Below are 22,939 nucleotides of genomic sequence, written 5' to 3'. Positions count from 1 at the left end.
TTGGGTTACTTTTCTGAGATTATATTTAATTAATTACTAAATAATTTGTCACTAGAGGGAGGCGTAAGATGCCATCTCTTATTAAATTTAATAATTATAACTAAATTAATATTTATTAAATAATATAGAATATTTTGGAAGAAAAGAATGCGTCTGGAGTGGGACTCGAACCCCCAACTCCTGCTTACTGTGTGGATGCATTGCCAGTTATGCTACCCAAGCCTCCAGACCAATCTCCTCTTCCAGACATATTTAAATATGATGTAACCTTCCTTCATTACATCATATTTAAATATGACTGAAAGATGAGATCAGATTGGAGGCTCAGGTAGCATAACTGGCAATGTATCCACGGCAAGCGGGAGTTGGGGGTTCGAGTCCCACTCCAGACGCATTCTTTTCTTCCAAAATATTCTATATTATTTAATAAATATTAATTTAGTTATAATTATTAAATTTAATAAGAGATGGCACCTTACGCCTCCCTCTAGTGACAAATTATTTAGTAATTAATTAAATATAATCTCAGAAAAGTAACCCAATGTAATCCAGTGGTTGGGCTTTATTACAATTATGTTGAATATATATTACTATTTTCAATAAAGTAATTCAAATAACAAACATACTTCATTTCAAAGAGCTCTTCTAAATGGCTTTTTCTTTCTGCTACTAATTTCTTCAATTTACTATCTAACTCATTCAATTGTACTTTCATTGGTGGACAATTTGTACATCTTGCATTATGAGTATTTTGTAGGGCTCTCAGTTCTGCATGCAAACGAATAATCTATCATGTATAAAAGTAATTATTAAAAATCTTATTGTGTACTTACTTATTTACAACAAAATACATTTACGGTATATATTTATTGTATGACTTAGAAAAGCCTTAAAATAATGTAACAAAAATTAATTTAAATTGTAAACAAATAAATATTTTAAATAATTATTATAATAAAAAATATGAATAAAAATGAGATAACAATCTTATATAAAACTAATTTTAGCAACAAATTTTTAAGAAGAATAAATTAACTTATCTATATATTTTATGAGAAAAGTATTTTGAGTAAAGTAGGTAAACAGGATTCCAAGTAAATTATTAAAATATTATTTTTTAACATAAGTTTGTTAAAACTAAAGAAACTGATAAATTTCAAAATTGAAAACATTATATTGATGTATACAATCAAAAACAAGGCTTATAAACGTTTAATATATGGAAATTAAAGATGCAATTAATTGAATATTAAGTATTATCATAATGAATCCTAAAGTATAATAAATTAAATGATAAAACATTAAACAAGAGGAAAGAATTTTAAGCACTAAAGTCTTTTATAAAATAATTTAAATTGGCAAATTGAATGTAATACTGAATTAATTATTATTTAATCTAGAATTATAAACAAACCTTTTCTTCTGATGCTTTTATCATAATATCTTTTTGTGCCACAGCCACTTCTCTTTCTGCGGTAATGGTCACACTTTCTCTCAATGCTTCTTCCAATTCTTCGATTCTGTCTCTTTGCTGTTGCAATAATTCCTGATGAGAGGTGAAAAAGGGAGGAAGTATGGTGATGGGAAAGAGCATAGCACAGTGACAAACAAAATATAATAAACTAAAAATTATCTAGGATTTGATTATCCAAACATAAAATGAAAAAAAAAAGTATTTATTTAAAGCTTATAAAAGGCACACAGAATTGCGATATGAATATATTTTATTTCAGACTGCATTTCTTCATTCCAACATCTTAAAACTGCATCCTGGTAGATTGACGACATAACTGAAAGCCAAGCAGAACTGCTGCATCAAACTTAACTTTTCATAAAACATTCAACAATCAAAACTAAACAGTCATTAGTAAATATTTAATAAAAAAATAAAATTTCAAAAAAAACTTGAAAAGAAACCTGCAGGACCAGAGGGCTAAAAGGAAAAAGAGAAAATAGATTAGTAAAGAAATTAGAAGAAATGTTAGTTAAAGATTTAAGCATTCAAAATATACTTATTTAATTTAAATATTATCAGTTACAGATTAATTTTTTAAAGATAGTTTTATAAAAAATGTAGATTAGATAAGATAAGTTATATTAGATAAACAAAGATAGTTTTGTTTTTATTGTTTGTACACAGTGTGCCAAATAAGTAATGAGACAATTAGCAGTACATCCAAACTAAGAACTTTATTTTAATTTCGCAGTTACATGGATTCAAAATAATCCCCTTGCACCTCCACACAATGTTTACATCGATCATACAAGTTGTTGAAAGAATGCTGGAAGTCCTGATTGTGTACCTCCTTTAGGGCTGTTTCACACTATGACCGACTGGGCCGACCAGTCCGACTCCTAGTCGTATTGCCATGGCAACAGCAGTCGGTCGACAGACTGGTCGTTCCAGTCGGACAGATTTAAAAAGTTAAATATTTGTAGTCGCGTCGGAGCAGTCGGTGAGCTACAGCCAATGAGAGCTTCGAAGCTATAACCAATCAGAGTTTAGATTTATCCGAAGTTAGAAAATGGCGGAAGGTAAAATTTCTCGGAAGCTTTAATAAATGAAGTTAGAAAATATCCATGGCTTTATGATATTCGGCGAGCCGATTATAAAGGCGACATTGAAAAAAATAATTGGTTAGAGTAAAGTGAAAGGTATCCAGCTAAAAAAATAGTCTTAAACTTCATATTAACGAATAGACGTAGACATATCTAAATGTAATTTGATACGCTGAATCGATTGGTATTAAAAAAATATTACTTACGATCAACCGTTTAAAAGTTACGAACGATTTTTTATTTCCGTCTATTTGCTTCGTTTAAGAACAACTTTATTAAGAAATACGCAGGCACTCATCGATATTAACAAAACGAATTACTTTAATTCACCATAATACATTTCATTTACAAGAGAAAGCGACATTAAAAATGCTAAAATGGTGTCGTTAGCCCGCGAACACACGACAACCTTATAAAGACGGCCATGTTTTCTGTTTAAATTGAAAAAACTTACCACGATTGGCTAGTGTTCTGATCTGTAAGACGCGTTCCGATTGGTCCTTACGAGTCGGCCACCGACATAATCGTACTCAGTGTGAATTCTTTTACTACTAGTCGGCCCGATTATAGGCTCGGGCGAGTCGGACCGGTCGGCCCAGTCGGTCATAGTGTGAAACAGCCCTTAGTCTGTTGGTCACAGTATGTTCGATGTCCTCAAATGTCACTGAAATGTTCCCCATTTAAAACACATTTAATTTTTGGAAACAGAAAAAGTCTGCAGGTGCCAAATCAGGTGAATAGGGTGGGTGTTTGAGCGCACAGATCTGTTTTGATGCTAAAAATTGTTTCACGGGTAGTGTACAGAGAGCCGATGCATTGTCATGCAGATAAACCCAACTATTGCTTTGGAACAGATGCGTTCTGACACAACACATGCAAGCAAAGAGATGGTGTATGACTCCTAAGTAGTACTGTCCAGTCACTGTCAGTACTGATGTACACACAATAACGCGACTTGATCAGTATTAAGTAATACTGATGAAGTCGTGTTATTCATCTTCTAAGGATTCTCTTCTGTTCTTAAATGCAGAAAACCAGCGAAACACTTGTGCACAACTAAGACAATCATCCCCGTAAACAAGTAGCATGTCTTTGTAAAGTTCTGATGCTGTTTTTCCTAATTTACAGTAAAATTTTATCACAGCTCTTTGATCCATGATGCTACATTTGACTGTAGCTACTTGCACAACGTTACTTTCACGGCTGCTGTGCATGCATTGGCTGAGTCATCGATATGATCGAAGCGTCTGCGTGTTCAGCACAATCTAGCCAGTGAAATGGTAACCACATTTGGTGCATTTCTTGAAAGTATTCATGAAAACAAAAATCAGTTTCATTACTTATTTGGCACACTGTGTATGTGTTAATAACAGAGAAGTGGAAAACAAACAGCAGTATCCTTTTGGTGGGAGGTTTAAAACTGGTTTCTGATACAATTTTTGTTAGGCCATATCTTGAAAGCAAAGTGGGTTTTGAAAAACCTTTACAAAGGATTTTAAGCTTATTTTTGACCATAGAATCTATCCCTAAAATATCAGCATCATTTTTTGTATATCTTCTACAGTGAATCATGTTGTTAAATCATAGCTATGAATCATTCTCTCTCTCTCCCCTGAAATTTCTTTTTTCCTCTTTCCTTTTTTTCCCTCTCCTCTCTCATCTCTGACAACCTGAGATCAAGAGACAATCCTAAGGTGCTGGCATAGAATTGGTAATGAAAATTGTTAGGGGTCACAGTATCAAACTATACAAAGAGAAAATTCAAAAAGTTTTTGAGAGAAGAGATACTGGGAGTCTATGCAAGAAACTGAAAGTGTACAGTATGGTACATAGGAAAAGAAAGGACGTGTGGTGTCACAAACAACCAAACACCTTAAGTTGCTGAGAAAAATTTAATAAATAACAAACGTTTTCAGCCAAATCTGTTGGCCATCATCAGGTTAAACAAATTCGAATGCAAACACAAAATGGAACAAAAAATTTAAATACAAATAAATAAAATAACGGATAAAATATACATATAAGAAAGTAAAAATTAAATATAAATAACAAAAATATATAAAAAATATGTATAGGTTAAATAATAAACTACACGAAACTCTAATAAATGCAAGAAGTGCATTTATCAATAAATTATACGAAATTCTGACAAATACAAGATATGCAGTGATAACAAAATCAAGGCATTAAATTAAGAGCTATCAAACCTCTTAATTAAATATTTCCATGCCGAAGGCAACCCTTCGGCATCCCTGGCATTAATGCAGGCATTATGTAATCTGCTCTTAAATATTTCAATTTTTTCGGCGCAAAACGCTAAAGTCGGTGAGTGTACAGGTTTAATGATGTCTGCTTCACCCCACTTGACTACCGAGCCTTCAACCTGTGCCATCTGAGATAGAATTGTGGCGTTAGATCTTTTGCTGATGTTGTATTTGTGCTCCCTCAATCTGATCCCTAAGCTTCTATTAGTAACTCCAATGTAGTTTTTATTAATGCCTAGTTCTTGGTTTTCATAAGGAATTTTGTACACTCCAGCCATTCTTTCTTTATCAATACGGTCTTTGTCGTTCCTTAATAATTTGTACAAGTTGGGAGCCCTCTTGAAAATTAACTTGGTATTTTTGCGAGCTGAGATTTCCTTCATGATAGCTTCTTTCTTTCTGTCATACGTGAACTTTGTGAATTTGCGGAAATCCCTTCCTTGAGCTTTTGTTTTGTTATTCTTGTAGTTTTTGATTAGTGTGGTTATCATATCCGCCCTGTACCCTAGAGTTCTAGCGATATGCGATATCCTGTAGATTTCTTTTTGTCTATCAACCACACTACTGCAGTAGAGAAAAGCCCTGCGAACAAGGGCACGGAAAGCAGCCATTTTGTATTGGTAAGGATCATTCGAACGCGATGGAATGTACAAAGGGCTATGCGTTGGTTTTACGTACACTTTAGTAATCAAATGTCCTTCCTTGAATTCGATGTCAATGTCTAAAAAATGTATCCGTGAGGAACACGTCTGTTCAATCTTTAGCATGAGGCCGTCATCGTTGTTGTTGATTCTATTAATAAATTCCTCGATTTTCCGGTCATTTTTCCATATTACAAGGACATCGTCTACGTATCTTTTAAAATACATAATGTCATTCATGAAGCCACAAATAACACTCTTTTCTAACCTTCTCAATACAAGTTCACACAACAATCCTGACATAGGACTTCCCATTGGGACTCCCCTTTTTTGTTTGTATTGACGGCCATTAAAAGCGAAAAAAGATTCATAGCAGACAAGGTTAGCTAGCTCTATCAAATCATTACTGTAATTTGCCAAACCTGGGCTTTTGCTGTGCATGAAATCCAAAAGCGCTACCTTGCATGACTCAATTTTTATAGAGGGGTATAAGCTCTCGTAGTCCATTACGGTTCCAACCTCATTATCCATTAAAATTAGATCTTGTATCTCATTAACCACATCCCTAGGATCCTTTGCCACATATACGTTATTCTCGAGCTGAGAGGTGAGAAACCTATGTAATCTCTTTTCAAGAAAAAAGGTTGGTCCTCTGCATCTTTCAACTATGGGTCTTACTTCCTTGCCCTCTTTATGGGTTTTGGCAAACGCAAATAATCTCGGCATACCTGGCCTAGGATTCCGACAATTTTTGAGAAAAGGTAATAAATTAGTGATTTTAGCTTTTTCAAGTTTCTTAACTCTTCTGTCGACGCTATCGATAATCTTTTCGTCAACACGCTCGCATTCGGTTTTCTTAATATAATCATCCAAAGCGTCATTATACGTTTGCCTTTTCATGATGACTAATGTTTTGCTCTTGTCCGCTCTAGTAGTAACCAAATCGTTTTCTCTAAGCCAGCATTTAGTAAGTTTGATGTATTTACCGGCATCACATCCTTTCCTCCAAGCCATCCGGTCTTTAATGACAGTTTTCCATCGGAGGTATTCTTTTTCTAAAGGATCTAGCCCAGATATTCCTCTTTCTATTTCTTGAATTGACGCGTCCCAAGAGTTTGAACTTTCAGGGACATAGTTCGGTCCCCACTTTAGAAACTCCATGATCTTCATCGGGACTTCTACCTTGTCCCATAATACGAATGTCGAAGGATTATCCTTAGTTGCTCTTGATGCCTGTTTTTTAAGGATCCATTTCATTTTCTTAATGTACTTATTCGTTAAATTCACATGTACCGCATCCGTTAACTTAACTATTCCTCGGTTGATATTTACCAACATTTCAGGATCCTCATTGTATATAACATTTTCTAGATTGATGAGCTCATGCAGGACACCATATTTCTTATTCCTAGCAATTCTAATGGACTTACGAAGGCACATAAGACAAAACTTAAATTTCAATGAAGCACATTCCTTAGGGATGCTGATCCTATAAATCGACATCGGAAATACCCTGCTTTTCAAACATTCTTTCAAAAACGTAAATTTGCATTCTGCCTTGACAAGTTTTAACGCAATCTTCCTATATTTCTTGTAATAATCCACCGGTGCCGCCATTTTAACATTGAAGTGAACTCACTCAGCAAAATTAAATCACAAACAACCAAACACCTTAAGTTTGGTTGTTTGTGATTTAATTTTGCTGAGTGAGTTCACTTCGACGTGTGGTGTATTAAGACTATTGAACAAACTAATAAAAGAAAGAAACACAATCACACAAAAAAAAAAAAAAAAAAAATAGATGTCTTTAATTTCAATTCAGTTTTCTTTTCACAAGTTAATGTTACCCAAATTTAAGTATTATTACCCTGTTCCATCAAAATTAATAAATATAAGATAAAGGATAAGGGAGAAAGCATGATACCATATGATACAGATCTGCCAGCAAGTTGAAACAATTCTTTAATTGCCCATCTTTTATTCTGTCCATTCCTGTGATCCTTAATTTCCTTTTCCATATATTACATTAAGTGAGATTTATAAGTTAGGTTAAGTTAGAAGTTAAGATAGTTTTGAGAGCTATTGCCCATGGCACAGTTGTAGCATAAATATTGTTGAGAAACATATTAAAGTTTATGTTTTGTTTTCTGCTTTGGTATTGTACACTACAAAATTGTAGAAAAGAAAAAATTGATCCTGAAACATATTAAAGTTTTCTTTGTCTTTACCAAACATATGTTTAGTTACATTAACACTAACAAAAACATTTCCACAAAATATATATATATATATATGATGTGTGTGTGCATGTGCATGTGCATATGCATGCACATTAGATCTGTTTATTTTCTTTAATAAATAATATATCAATATTTTAATGCTTACTTGTTGTTTGGAAGCATCTTTACTCATTTCACCTTCTCTATGTCTTGCTTCCTCTAACATCTGAGCACTGCGAGTTTTTTCAGTCTGCTGATTTCTTTTCATACTGTTTAGTTTTGCTTCTTTTTCTTTCAAAGACCTATATATTTATTTATATATTTGAATTTAAAAAAAATAATTTTAATGAAACTTATTGAATTTAATTAAACTGTGAATGACAATGAAAAATATTTCATCATATTGTATACTTTTAAGTGATAATATCAAAACAACATATAATGGAAATGATATAAAGTTTTTAACTTGTAGTAACTGATCATTTAAATAGAGCAACCTATTATTCAAATGAATTTAATTTATTAATAAAGTCATTCATAACTAAAATTCATTAAACACTTTCATTTTTTAATTAAAAACTAAAATGCCAATAATTATAACATGCAACTAGATTCACTTCAAAGTGAATTTGGATTAGAATTAAATCTCAAATATTCTACACGAAAATTGTAGTTCAAATTCTGTCAAATTCTGTTTAATGATATTTTTTAAGTTCAAGAACTATTAAACTATAAATCTAAACAACTTTTAAATAATTGTTTGATTAGTAAGTCATTCAAATTTATAATAAACAAAATATTTAAATATTTCATTTGATTATTGCTTACTTCTTTTGTTTAATTCATACTTTTAATTAGAATCAAAGTTAATGCTGATAAGTTTTGTTTGTATAGAGGATAAATCAAATAGATTAAAATTTACCAGAAAATATTAAACCTTAAAACTGAGAAAATGATTAAAATCACATATGAAAAAAATTGTACAAACAATAAACAGGCTTAAATTTAGATGTCATAGGATTTTTTCTTTTTTATAATAGTTTCAATATTCCTTTATCCTCTATCTAAATTAACCTAATGTTAGTTTAGATCTTGAAGATTAAGGTAACCTTGAAAGAACTATGTAAAAGTAATTTTTATACCTTTTGAAACTAACTTTGTATGTTTGTAAGTAAAGGAGAAAAATGCTGAAACAATACAAATGCTAAAAACATTATATTCATTAAAATATACACATATAAGACAAGACAGTGATACCATTAATAGATTTTGAAAAGAACCATCAACGTTTTTGATTTTTATTAATTAAAGTAATATATATATAAAATACTTACTCTTGTAATTCTTTAATTTGATTATTTAAGGCAAACTTTTCTTCTTCACTTGTTGTCATAATCTGCAATAAACGTTCCAATTCAGCTTGTGATCGACTAGCATCTTCTTTTGCCTTAGCCACTTCTTTTTCACTATTCAATTTTGCTTTTTCAAGTTCTGCACATTTTTGTTGAAGATTTGTGATCTGTTGAGTTGTATCTCCCTTTGGAACAGATGTAACTTCACTTTGCAACTAGAAAGAAATAAATAATAAATATAAGCCTTCTAAAAAAAAACTGGCTTATCTAAAATAAAATCTAATTTATAATAAAATTATTGCAATTACTAGAGAACTAGAAAATAAAAAGCAATACAAACAAATAGATATACAGTTGAACCTATATATCTCTTTATCTCAAAACTTACCTTTTCTCCTGCATTTTCAGCCTAAATTTAATATATTTTCCATGATTATCTCAAATAATTTTCTCCCAAAACTTCTACATCTCAAATTATGGGCCAAAGTGTAATTACAAATTCAAAATGCAGTGACTATATTTTGATAGCATAATATACAGTTAAGAAACATCTCTTGCAATACAGTACTTAGTTGCAATTAATACTGCCTCTCTCTGGTTAAGAGTTTGGTTTTTTATCTTATTGGTCAAAGAAAGTCAGACATCAGGAACTATTGACAAACTATTTCTGTTAAGGTACATCAAAAATGTATTATTTATACCTAATATAGGTATGTATTGTACTTGCTATTGTATTAGTATCGTACCACCAATAAAACCTATTACTGTTTACTGTGTAGGAACCTCTATATCTTGAAATGTGTTTATCTTGAATTTTTTTCTCAACGTTCAAGTGTATATATTTATTTAATATATTTAGTATTTTAAAAATGTAAATATTATAAATATGATCTTGAATTGTTCAAATAAACTAATTTCTAATGTTTAGAGAAGAAAAACAAATATGTGTTAAAAATATTTTAAAACTAAAAAAAATTATAGTTTTTTTAAATACTGTATTTCTGCACATATAACAAATGTTCTTATATCCAAGTAATCCTCTTATAGATGGAGCAAAATTGGCAATATATTCCATAATGGATCTAAAAAACTCACTATTTTTAAAAACTGTTATAGTGTTGGAAGAATTTATTTTTAATTGAGATGAAGCATTAGTGATGTCTCTTCTATGTGGCTTATAGAATTGCATTTGTTCTCAAAATTTGATTGGGCAATTTTGATTAAACTGTGTCATTTTACATAATATGAGACAAGGAAATTAAAAATTAAAAATCAGAAATCCATTATTTCATTTTTGAGATACAAAATGACTAGAATGAATACATAAAATTTTTTAAAATTCTTTTTTATGTCAGCAGTGGCATCACTGTCATAGTAGTGACAAATGATCATTGTAGATGGCCATGAAACATTATTATTGACTTGATAATGCTTTGATTCAATTCTTAGTTCATGTTCAGACAGAAAACAAACTGTGTCTAGTAATGATTACCACAGAGATGCCACTGAATAACTACTGTATCAGTACATTTACATTTAATTTACATTCATAACTCTTACAAATTAAATTATAACTATTCCTTAGAACTATCTCCACAAAAACCAATAAGCAAAATACGAAAAGATATCGAAAAATCAGTGAAATCTTACTAGTTTGCCTAACCAAACCAAGAAATGTCTATGTCATCACTGGAACTTGAAAACCTTTTGTCAACCTCACTTGATCCTTAGCATCATCTCATTCAATTCTTCATTTCACCTCCTTATAGTGTGGTTGGAGTGACGTTATGACGTTACACGCATATGCCCACTCAACCCTATTTACATACTTAATTGTTAACATTTCATTCATTCTAGTAACCTGCCTTTTTAATTCATGTCATTGCCCTTACAAATATAATTTTATAATTTTTTATTGTGTTTCCAATGACAATTTGGAATGGGAGATCACTCTTAACTTCTTGTGGAAGTCTCCCCCCTGAGATGTTATTTCTGGGTTCGATGATGTCATAGGTCACCAGTAGTCATCATAGTAAGATCAGTTAGTTTTTGAATTTTTGCCTGGGTGAGGTGTGGTAGTCTAGTCTATCTTTAACAAAATAAAATGCCCAAAATAAATAGAATAATGAACTAAAAAAATAATCCCCAAACAAAATAGAATGGATTGGAATTGACTCCTTACCCCTTTCATTATGATGCTTAAACTTTGCTGCTTTTCCTATATGCCTTTAAACAATCTCTCATTTATCTGAAAAAACTATTGCCATACTTCATACAAAATATATTTTTAGTCCTTCATAAGCAGTAGAAGATTTCCCATCAGGCCCACTAGGCCTGGCCTAGAAGTACAAGAGTTTGGGTGTGCAAACATTCAAAATATTGATAAAATAATGAAAATATAATTTTATGTAAAAACAATTCATAAAGGAATTAATGTAAATTTAAAGCTTAAGTATGGACAAAATAAAACATATAAGTTGAATAGTATTAATATATGAATATATTTTGCATGAACAAACTGGAAATAGGTTACTAATGAGAGTTTTCAATAGCAGTGCCCTTTGCTCTTTCGATATTTAAAAATCTGTAAAAATACAATTATTACAGAAGTAAAATTATAAAATAGAATCAGTCAGTGCAAAAAGGGATGCCTGCATATTTGGGGGGTGCCTGCATATTGTAGGCCTAGGACACTATACTTCTAAATGCACTATTGTTCATAATTAAATTCTAGTATATCTGCAATTAGACAATAAGTTAAATTCAACTGATCTTTCATAAATTACAGATTTTTTCATAACTTCACTTTTTCAACACTGGAATGTAATCTATTACATACCTCAAAGCCTGTTACCAGTGTGCAATTAACATCAAAAATGAAAAATTAACTTCTACGAACGTTTTTGAAACCTCTGTAGTGCTACGCAACTATGTATTATTGTTATTATTATTATTATTAATTATTTTCTCGGTTTCCTTTTTGTATGTATCGGGTTTTCTTGGTTTGTACCGTGTCGCGTGGAATTTTCTTATGATGTCACCTTAGGATACGTGAGAAGCTTTCTGATTGGTCCAGAGTGGGACAATAAGTGAAGCGGACTTCCGGAGAGCGGGAAATATAAATTGAGGGACTCTCACGATTGAGGACACTTTTTGGCTGCTTTTGGATTCGTCGAGGAAGGTTGCCGAGGAAGGGTCAGCAAGGACGTCGGAGTTAGACCGGGAGAACAGGAGTCTAGAAAGGGCGACCACTTTCAGTCGGGAAGCACAATCCGTTTCCATCGTAGTGTAATTGAGAAGTATCAACGAGGGACGTACTTCTGGTGACGTAAATTACGTTCAGGTATCGGAAAGAACTATTAGTTTTGTGAATTAACGTAAAGAAAAGGAACGCTTGGAACTCGAGATCGTGTTGCATTTACTTAACATAATACCGTGATTCGTCGAAGGCTAATATATGCAATTATTGTATAGAAGGAAAATGTGTATGTATATATGTATATAGAGTATTGTAAATTTCGTTAGTTTTAAGTCGTGTATCGTGTAAACTTGAGGGTTAGGAAGCATCTCGCGGTTATTGTACTGTTAGAATAAATTACTGTTGTTTCGCCAAATTCGTGCACGTGTAATTGGTCATTACTTGAGTCCTTAACATACATCCTTATTACATCCGTGGACTTAGATCCATCGGATAATCAACATTGGCGTCCGCGACAGGATATTGATCGGGTTGTTTGTTGTAAAAGGACCGACCAAACGTGCATCTTGTATTAACCCCTCATCCTACTGCCGCTTATATCTGTAATTATAGCCATTGGAATTGTAAATTATATTATTGTAAAACCAAAAGGTTTCGGTAAACTATGGATGAACAAATTACCAGCGGATCTTCAGGGGCAGGGGAATTGGGCAATGTGCCTATTGTAACGGGATTTATGGGCATGATCCCATGTTTTTCGAACCTGCCCGGAGATATTTTAGATGTGAGTAGGTTTTTCCAAACCGTCGAGAACGTCGCGTCGTTGGCAAGCTGGGATGAGACTGTGAAGGTCACCGTAGTTCAAGCCCGCCTAAAAGGTGAGCCCTTGTCTTTATTTTTCGATTTAAGGGACCAGGGCGTCATGAGCTATGATGAAATAAGGAGGGCTCTTATAAAGTGCTTTGGTCGTAAAGAAAAAGAACAGGACCCGTTTGATCAGGTATTAAAGATCTCCCAGAGAAGAGGGGAGAGGGTTTGCGAATACGGGATTAGGATTAAGTCGTTGTTTTCACGAGCGGTGACGCGCAATTCTAATTTAGCGACGCTTCGCGACAATGCTGTTAAGGAATGCTTTATAAAAGGACTACTAGCGGAGATTAGGAGGCAGGTGATGCAGAGGCGGCCGGACACCTTGGATGAGGCGATAGTAAAGGCCGAAGAAGAAGAGGAAATCGAATCGGCCTGCAACAAACGAGGTGGGATAAGTGAGGTATGCGCAAATGTTGAGCATGAAAGGGGGTTGGAGAGAAGGGAAGTACAATTGGGTAAGCGTGTAGAGGAGTTGGAGACTCAAATAAGGAGTTTGACCGAGTCCATGGCATCTTTACTCGAGCACATGAAGGGGAACAATAACCGCGAGAGGTGGGGAAAAGAGCGCCGTTGTTACACGTGTGGTGAAATAGGCCATATTTCGAGAAAATGCAACAAGAGAAGAGGTTTAAACTAGTCAGAGGTCATTTGAAAGGTCAGGCGAATGACCGGTTAGTTAAATTAGAACTGACCAGAAAGATCCACTTGTCAGACCGGGGGTTACCGATTGTAAGAGGTGTAATCCTAGGACGTGAAATTGCTGGTCTAGTAGATACAGGTGCAGAAAGGACCGTAATTAAGAATGAATTGACTGAATATATCAGGCGTGAAAATAGGAATTGGGTGGTCCCAAACAATTCATGTATTAGTGGGATGTCGGGAGCACTCATAAACAGTGATGAGGCCGTAGCAATCGAGTGCTGTTTCCACGATGGGAAAAAGGTATGCACGACAACACCAAGTGTTGGGTTTCCTGAAAGGGCAGGTTACGAGATGATCATCGGGATGGACATTATTTGCCAGCACCCTGGGCTGTTGGTGGGGATCGAATCAGTGGTTAAGGCAGATAAGCAAGGTCGTGAAGGGAGATTTTGTATTAATATAAATAGTGAGGTAGGGGTGGCAGAGGTAGAAAGAGAGGTGTGGAGATTGGATCACCTAGATGAACCGGTTAAGAGGAAAATAATAAATATTTTGAGAAAGTATCCGGACGCTATTGCTAGCGAAATTGCCGAGTTATCTGGCACTAGCAGACATATGCACTCTGTTAGCCTGACGTCGGAACGTCCGGTCAACGTTAGACAGTACCGAATTCCGTACAGTTACTTACCTGGCCTTAAGAAGCAAGTTAGTGAGCTGATAAAAGCAGGTATATGTGAGGAGAGCTCATCGGAGTGGAACTCTCCTATACATGTTGTTCCTAAAAGCTCTGGTGAGATTCGTATCACTTTGGACCTGCGAAAAATTAATGATATAACAGAACCCCAAATATTCCCGATGGCTCGAATAGACGACATCTTATCCCAACTTAATGGGAACAGATATTTCTCGGTATTGGACTTAAAAGCAGGGTATTTCCAGATTCCTCTAGATCCCAAGGTAAGACACATATTTGCGTTCTCCACACCATGGGGAAAATACCAACTTTGTAGGATGCCTCAGGGTGGGAAGAATAGTGGGAGGTTTTTTCCAATACATTATGACGAAGATCTTAGCAAAATTTGTCGGAAATAGCTGCTTTGTGTTTCAAGATGATATTGTATTATTTTCACAAAGTTTGGAGGATCATCTTGAGCTTGTCGATCGAGTAATTAGTACATTAAGGGATGAGGGCCTAAAATTAAATCCGAGTAAATGCCAAATATTAGCAAAGGAGGTGAGATATTTAGGACATATTATTAATAGCGAGGGTGTGCGACCTGATCCCAACAATGTTGAGTCGATCAAGAAAGTGGAAACACCTCGTAGTGTAAAAGAGGTCCGCAGTTTTCTCGGTGTGGTTGGATTTTTTCGGAATTTTATCCCGTCGTTTTCCGATATCGCTGCTCCATTAACAGAACTCACCAAGAAAGGGAAGAGATTTTTATGGAGCCCAGAATGTCAGAGAGGTTTTGAAAAGTTAAAAGAGGCAATAGCAAGCCCACCAATTCTAGCTCACCCGGATTTTGATAGACCATTCTATTTGCACACTGACGCATCTGACAACGCGGCAGCTGCGGTGCTCGAACAACGGCACGAAAAGGGACTGGCTCCGATAGGCTATTTTAGTAGGAGATTTCAAGGGGCAGAAATCAATTATTCCACAATTGAGAAAGAATGTCTAGCAATTGTTTTAGCCTTAAGACACTTCAAATTTTTAATTCTAGGCCAAAAAACGATAATACTCTCTGACCATAAACCCCTTGTGTTCCTTAGCAACATTCAAAATGGGAGCAAGCGTCTGACTCGTTGGATAATGGAGATTATGGACTACCATATAGAAGTCCAACATGTGAAAGGCGTTGACAATAAAGTAGCGGACTTCCTTTCGAGGAACGTTAACGGGGTTCATCACTTCGATGTTGAATCTACAAGGGCTGTAATCCCTAATAGATACGAGATTGGTTTATCACAGGATCGCGATGAAACTTTTGGCCCCATAAAAAGGGATTTACTGAGAAGCCCCGGGAATAGAAATATTGGGAGCTATATGCACCAGTATGTAGTAATAAGCGAATGCCTGTATAGAAGAAGCCTCTTGAAGTCCCGTGACAAGTATGTTAGCCAATTATGCGTAGGGGAGGATCTTGCTAGGGAAGTGATTAAGGCTGTTCACGAAAACAATCTGTCGGGGCATTGGGGCGTGCGAAAAACTATAATTAACATTGAGAAACACTATTATATTCGGAATTTGAGGGAGAAGGTCGAAGGTGTCATTAAGACGTGTGAAAGGTGCCAGAGGCATAATGTACACAAAGGAAAGGCTCCTTTCCAAGAAAACGAGACGGCTGAGGCACCTTTCCAAAAGATTGCTGTGGATATAGTAGGACCTATCCGCACATCGAGCAGCGGTAACCGATTCATCCTTGTAATAGTAGATATTTTCACTCGTTTCGTCGAAGCACACCCTTTGAAGGACCAAACTGCATGGTCTGTGAGTAATACAATATTTAATGAAATCGTTTGTAGGTACGGTGCCCCAGAAGTAATTATTTCCGATAGAGGTACCAACTTTCTATCATCTTTATTCTCGGACTGTTGCAAGTGGTTAGGAATTAGGAGGAACATTACTACCGCTTATCGACCTTGTGCGAATGGCACGTGCGAACGGGTGAACAGATCGTTAGTCGAAATGATAACTAAATCCTCTGACGATGGGAGAGTCGAATGGGATGAAATGATACCTTCTGCATGTTTTGCCTATAACAATTCGCACCACACTGCCATAAATGAGTCACCTGCCTTCCTCTTGTATGGTGTTGATCCCCGTACCCCTAATATCGAATACCTGCCTGATGATATGTCTACCGATGAGCGTAGGGCATTCCTGGTCACGAAACTCCGTGCATTACGGGAAAATGCGAGTATCCATGCGCGAAATTACAACAAGAAAGGAAGGGATTATCGAAGCAAAGGGAGAACATTAGTAAGTTTTTCGGAAGGGCAGAGGGTTTGGGTGAGAAAGAAAGGTGTTAAAGGGAATAAGTTTTCTTATAATTATAAAGGACCCTTTCGGATCACCAAGGTGATAAACCCAACTACGTATCGTGTGGAGGGTTGCAATATGAAGGATCAGGAGACTGTCCATGTCGATCGCCTAAAACCTTGCTATGGCTATCCGATTTGTAATAAGAAAAAAAAGAGGGAGGATAGAGGAATTGTACTGGAGGATGATGATGAAGTCCTGGATGATCGGTTGGTGAGGAGACGTGGGGTGGTCACTAACACGCAAGGTGTTGACACAAGTGGTGTGCAGAAGTGCACTGACCTTGAGGTGCGTAAGAAACCTTATAACCTACGTGAACGCAAAATTGATTTCCGTAGTTTGCACTACGGGAAGTGAGTCGCTTGGGGGGGGAGATATGTAGTGCTACGCAACTATGTATTATTGTTATTATTATTATTATTAATTATTTTCTCGGTTTCCTTTTTGTATGTATCGGGTTTTCTTGGTTTGTACCGTGTCGCGTGGAATTTTCTTATGATGTCACCTTAGGATACGTGAGAAGCTTTCTGATTGGTCCAGAGTGGGACAATAAGTGAAGCGGACTTCCGGAGAGCGGGAAATATAAATTGAGGGACTCTCACGATTGAGGAGACTTTTTGGCTGCTTTTGGATTCGTCGAGGAAGGTTGCCGAGGAAGGGTCAGCAAGGACGTCGGAGTTAGACCGGGAGAACAGGAGTCTAGAAAGGGCGACCACTTTCAGTCGGGAAGCACAATCCGTTTCCATCGTAGTGTAATTGAGAAGTATCAACGAGGGACGTACTTCTGGTGACGTAAATTACGTTCAGGTATCGGAAAGAACTATTAGTTTTGTGAATTAACGTAAAGAAAAGGAACGCTTGGAACTCGAGATCGTGTTGCATTTACTTAACATAATACCGTGATTCGTCGAAGGCTAATATATGCAATTATTGTATAGAAGGAAAATGTGTATGTATATATGTATATAGAGTATTGTAAATTTCGTTAGTTTTAAGTCGTGTATCGTGTAAACTTGAGGGTTAGGAAGCATCTCGCGGTTATTGTACTGTTAGAATAAATTACTGTTGTTTCGCCAAATTCGTGCACGTGTAATTGGTCATTACTTGAGTCCTTAACATACATCCTTATTACATCCGTGGACTTAGATCCATCGGATAATCAACACCTCAATGGTTCTTCTTCAGGCAGTGACGAATTTCCGTTAGAATGTCGTTAAATACGAATATTATTCAAAATTCAAATACATGTTACCTGATGAAGTTTTACTAGGCATGAGCACTATATATGTAGCAATCGATGAAAATTTACAGCTCTTTGACCACTAGTGCTTGCCATGCTATGGACAGATTTAATTCCTCTTTGTGGTCGATGCAGGTGTTGCTGAGTTTGTAGATATATAAGGCTTCCAACCACTTTAGATGTTCAGTGTATGGTGTGATGAAGATGATTCTCACCTGGTTAAAATTCAGCTCTATCTCAGGATCACTGGCATAAATGGCCAGAGCTGTGGTGGTCATGGTGTGTTGTATGTCTGTGACGTGCTCTTTTATTCTAATCCCCCAAGGAGCGCTTCATAGAGCCAATGTAAATGAGCTCTCTATCACATCTGTGATCTTTTATTGTGATGTTGTAGATTCCTGGGAGTCTATCCCAGTTAAGAACATCCTTTCTATTGTGAAGGATGTCAAAAACAGTTGGACATCTATATGCGATGTGAATGCGTTGCTTTTTAGCTATCCATGCAAAGAGTGATTGGAGATATGGGATATAAGTGACGGGGATCCTTTCCTCCTCTTCAGGTTGGTCTTCATTGTGTGAGTGGACTTCTTGGGAGTGGACTTCAGTGCTTCTTGGGAGCGGTGGAACTTGGCGATTAATTTACGAGTAAGTTTGGGGTACCCATGGTCTGAGATGATGTGACGAGTATGTCTCAGTTCAACATGCAGAGCTTGCTGTGTGGATGAGTGAGTGTGCACTCTTCTAATTAATGCATTATAGGCTGCAATTTTGTATATGTAATGACATTCTACTGGAAATTCATTGCTGCCTGAAAAAGGACCATTGAAGGTTCGAAAACATTCATAGAAATTAATTTTTCATATTTTATGTTAATTGCACACTGGTAACTGGCTTTGAAGTATGTAATGGCGTTGTAATATATAAATTTTTTCATTATAAGTGATAAAAATGTACCTTTTATAACATTTTTTTGGTCATTTTCTAAGAAGGGCTTTTTCAGGCTTGTATAACTAATTTTTCATTTATATCTAAATATTTTTACAGAATTAGTCTCTAACTAAAATTTTACAAAAGTTCTTAATGGATTAAAAAAACCTCCATAGTATGCAACAAAAACTTTTTCTATACTTCCATACTTTTTAATTTCTAGAATGAAACAATTCTTTATATAGACCTGTATTTAAGGAACATGCAAACTTTTAACTGTAAAATTTCAAGTAGCTGTTTAATTAACTAAAAATTAATGTTCAGTTTAACTAAATTTTTACAATATTAGTCTCTGATGACTAATATAGTAATTAAAGTAAAAACTTAGCTGTAATTTTATGGATATCTTCAAGATAACAAACGAGAACGGCCTTCCAAATTCCATGCTCATATTTTTTATAAATATAATAGAAATTTTCTCTCCTATAAATAAACTGATGATAAATCTTAACTGATAAATCTTGATAAACTGATGATACTTTTCTGTAGAAGATTTATCATCAGTTTATTAATAGGAGAGAAAATTTCTATTATATTTACAAAAAATATGAGCATGGAATTTGGAAGACAGTTCTCGTTTGTTATCTGGAAGATATCCATAAAATTACAACTAAGTTTTTACTATAATTTTTTCAAATAAACTGATTTTAAAGATTTATTAAGTGAAACAGAATAGAAAGTGTTATTTCATATTATGTGATTGTTTTTAAATTATGTGTATCTCGTAGCCATATACAGGTATACCTCGTCTTACGTCGGTAATTGGTTCCAGGAGGTGACGTAAGTCGAAAAACGACGTAAGTCGAATTTACTTGTGTAGTTATGACGTAAGTCGTAGTTTTGATTTACGTCGTAACTAAAACGCCAATAATGAGCACTTAAAGACCGCTAAATAAGACGACAACACAGAAACACAGATGTTTTCATGGTTCGTTCCCTAGGATTTATGATGATTATATTAACATTTACTGTAAATGTACATATTTTAATATGATTTTATGTGCTTTCAACGCTTTTCTAGTGATATTACGACTTCAATGTTTAGGCAAACGGATTTAAAGTCAAATAAACTGACTTAAACTTGATTTTTATTTTTCCATATACTTTTTTGACAAACGACATATAATCGGGAACGACGTAACTCGAGAGCGACATAACTCGAGGTATACTTGTACTGAAATTTCAGCATGTGGCTACAAGACATATATTTGTGCTGTTGCAGATTTTTGGGCTATATACAATAATTTTTATTTTGTGTTGTAGGGGGGTTGGCAACCTGTTAGGAGAGGGGAATGGTATTTAAGGTGATGCAGATTGGCAACAGTACCTTTTTTTTTCTAATATGACAACATCGGCTGCACGCAACAGTGTTCCAGAATGCAAATTTTTCTAAATCAACGGTCAACTTCGACGGGATATTTAAATTTTGTAGAACAGAATTCCGTTACGCCTGAGGAAGAACCAACAAGGTTCGAAAAACGTTTGCGTTTTACAGAGAAAGAGGAGAGAAGCACACCGGTCAAAGGCACTACAGTTGTTGGTTTTAATTTACTTTTTTTTTTCTTGACTGGCTGGTGAGAGGAGGTTGCCAGAGTTAACAAAAAGTGTCTATGTTCTTTTTGTGTGTGTTATGGTGTTCAAAGTGACCGCGTGGGACGGTAGAAGTGATATCTACATGGAATTGTATTATCAGACTTAGAGTGAAAGAAATCTGTTTGCATCAGCTGGAATACTCTCTGGACAAGTGGGACTTTATGTTAAATTTAAGCAATTACTAGTAGTGGACATTTGTAGAGAGGTAGTTTCGAAAGAGACTGAAGTGTGAGTTAAAACAATGAACTTGTACTCAACTCATTGTACAGGTGAACCTGTCTGGTTCTCTAGGTGTCTATACATGTGTTCTAGTGGACAACTCTGTAAATTTTGTATATATATTCTTTTGTACATAAACTTATTGTTAAGCTGACCTTTTCTTTGTCCTCCTCACATGGTAATCATTCACCTGCACAGTGGTTGTAATACTGATTATTGTGCTTTCCACACATTCATTATATAATGAAATTCAGTATATCTCCAAAACTGGATTTGTATAAATACACCATGCACAAAACCAATACCAGCACTATGAAAAGAAAAATTTACAACGTTTTCATCTATATGAAATAGACATCATCAGGTACAAATGATATAGAACAAAATGGCTAACAAAAATTAAATGGTTTTATTCTATATCATTTGTACCTGATGTCTATTTCATATAAATGAAAACGTTAGTAAATTTTTTTTTTCATAGTGCTGGTATTGGTTTTGGTGCATGGTGTATGTAATGAAATTAGGGCAATCATTAAATCAAACACACAATTGTATTGAGTATTACACTTAAGTTAATTAGTTTAGTTTAATATCAATCTCACAGAAAATTCGATAATATAATCTATGTGGGGTTTAGATGAGCAACATTCCTAAACTGTTAAGACAATAAATTTACAAGGGTTGTGGGGAGACGAGGAGAATGAGGGAGAGGGATGAGTAAGGGGAAAGTAAGGGAAGATGACAGTTGGTGATGGCGTGAAAGGAAGAAAGGACAAAAAGACATTATGAAGGCAAGAACATTACCGTTCTATCAAGACGGTTACGAACACTGGAAGATTATTGTCATTTCTAGTTCTCTATTTCAATCTCTATTCCTACATCTATGTTATCACAGTAAACAAAATCTCAATTACACAGAAAACCCTGCAACCTTAAACTTGTTGCTGAATTCACTAAGGTCAATTGTTCAGTCTGTTACAATACATTTATATTAAATTTCCAACAACATACAGTATTATACAATTAAACATAAATAATATAAAAATAGAAATAGAAATTAAGAAAACACCAAATAATATAATATATTAAAGACAGACAAGATTAAAAAGTCTGGTAAGAAATACAACTTTTTTTTCCCTAGAAAAAGAAAAATTCAAATGAATAGAAAGACAATTTATGAAGTTACATTCTTTGTTTAATCATCTAATGAAATAGTAGTATAGTACTGGCTATCCAATAAACAATTACTTTTCTTATACATAATTTTTTCATAAATTATTTTTCTGCTCAATAATAAAAAAAAACTTTTATATAAATTTAACAATAAAAAATTATACTTCATAACAGTTTAATATTAATATTTAAAAATTTCAATAATAATATGAAATTATTACCTGTTTCAATTGATTTTCTAGTTTAGCTAATTTATCTTGTCTATGTTTTAATTTTTTCTCTAAATCTTTTACAACTTGTTCCTTTTCTGATAACTGTTTTCTTAATGTATCTAATTCAGCTGTATCTTGAGGTGCTTTGCCTTGCTGCTGACTTTGTAATTTTTGAATATCTGCCTAAGTATTAAAAATTTAAAGTAAAATGAGAAAATTTTCAACCTATTTTCTGAATATCTAAAATTAAATTAAAATATTTAAACTACAGAAGACTCCTATGTAATATTATATTCATATTAGGTGAGAGGAACTAAATAATAGATTTTTACTATGCTTTATATTTATTATTATTAACTGAAAATTTAATATAATTTTGTTATATAATGTGTAACTGTACCAAAAGATAACAAAAAACTAAATTTATAAATTTTAAGACTTCTATAATTTAAAAAATTTTTTTACAAATATTATATCTTATAGTAATTTAAAATATCTAAATAAATTATAATCTTCAATCAAACATGCAGTTTATTTATTGTAAATTTGAGCCGAGCTAGTATATGTTGTTTATTTGAAATTTTTTAAATAAAACTATCATCTCAACTATTTAAATGTATAAATTGAAATAAATAAAGTAATTTATTTTCAGATTTAAGTAAATAGGTAAATGCAGATAATTCAAACAGGAAATAACAAATGTCACTATTTGTAAAAATAATTATA

The 22,939-nt window shown here is 34.1% G+C and overlaps 1 protein-coding gene across 3 annotated transcripts in view; it reads right to left on the bottom strand.

The window, feature by feature from the left end:
- Positions 1-22,939, bottom strand: part of LOC136979073 (trichohyalin-like) — a 192,192-nt gene that overhangs the window by 24,935 nt on the left and 144,318 nt on the right. For 2 of the 3 annotated variants that reach the window (XM_067274974.1, XM_067274975.1), the window contains 5 exons: positions 22,223-22,396; positions 9,018-9,250; positions 7,850-7,985; positions 1,415-1,546; positions 627-787 (listed from right to left, as the gene is read on the bottom strand). In XM_067274974.1, coding sequence (XP_067131075.1) covers positions 627-787; positions 1,415-1,546; positions 7,850-7,985; positions 9,018-9,250; positions 22,223-22,396 — 836 coding nt within the window. Of the gene's footprint in view, positions 1-626; positions 788-1,414; positions 1,547-1,600; positions 1,934-7,849; positions 7,986-9,017; positions 9,251-22,222; positions 22,397-22,939 lie in introns of those variants that run through there. The other variant, XM_067274976.1, reaches the window with a different exon arrangement.

The sequence above is a fragment of the Centruroides vittatus genome, unplaced genomic scaffold, assembly GCF_030686945.1.
Source record: "Centruroides vittatus isolate TY-2023 unplaced genomic scaffold, ASM3068694v2 contig_577, whole genome shotgun sequence".
Taxonomy (NCBI): domain Eukaryota; kingdom Metazoa; phylum Arthropoda; class Arachnida; order Scorpiones; family Buthidae; genus Centruroides; species Centruroides vittatus.
This window is presented reverse-complemented; position numbering and strand designations above follow the sequence as displayed.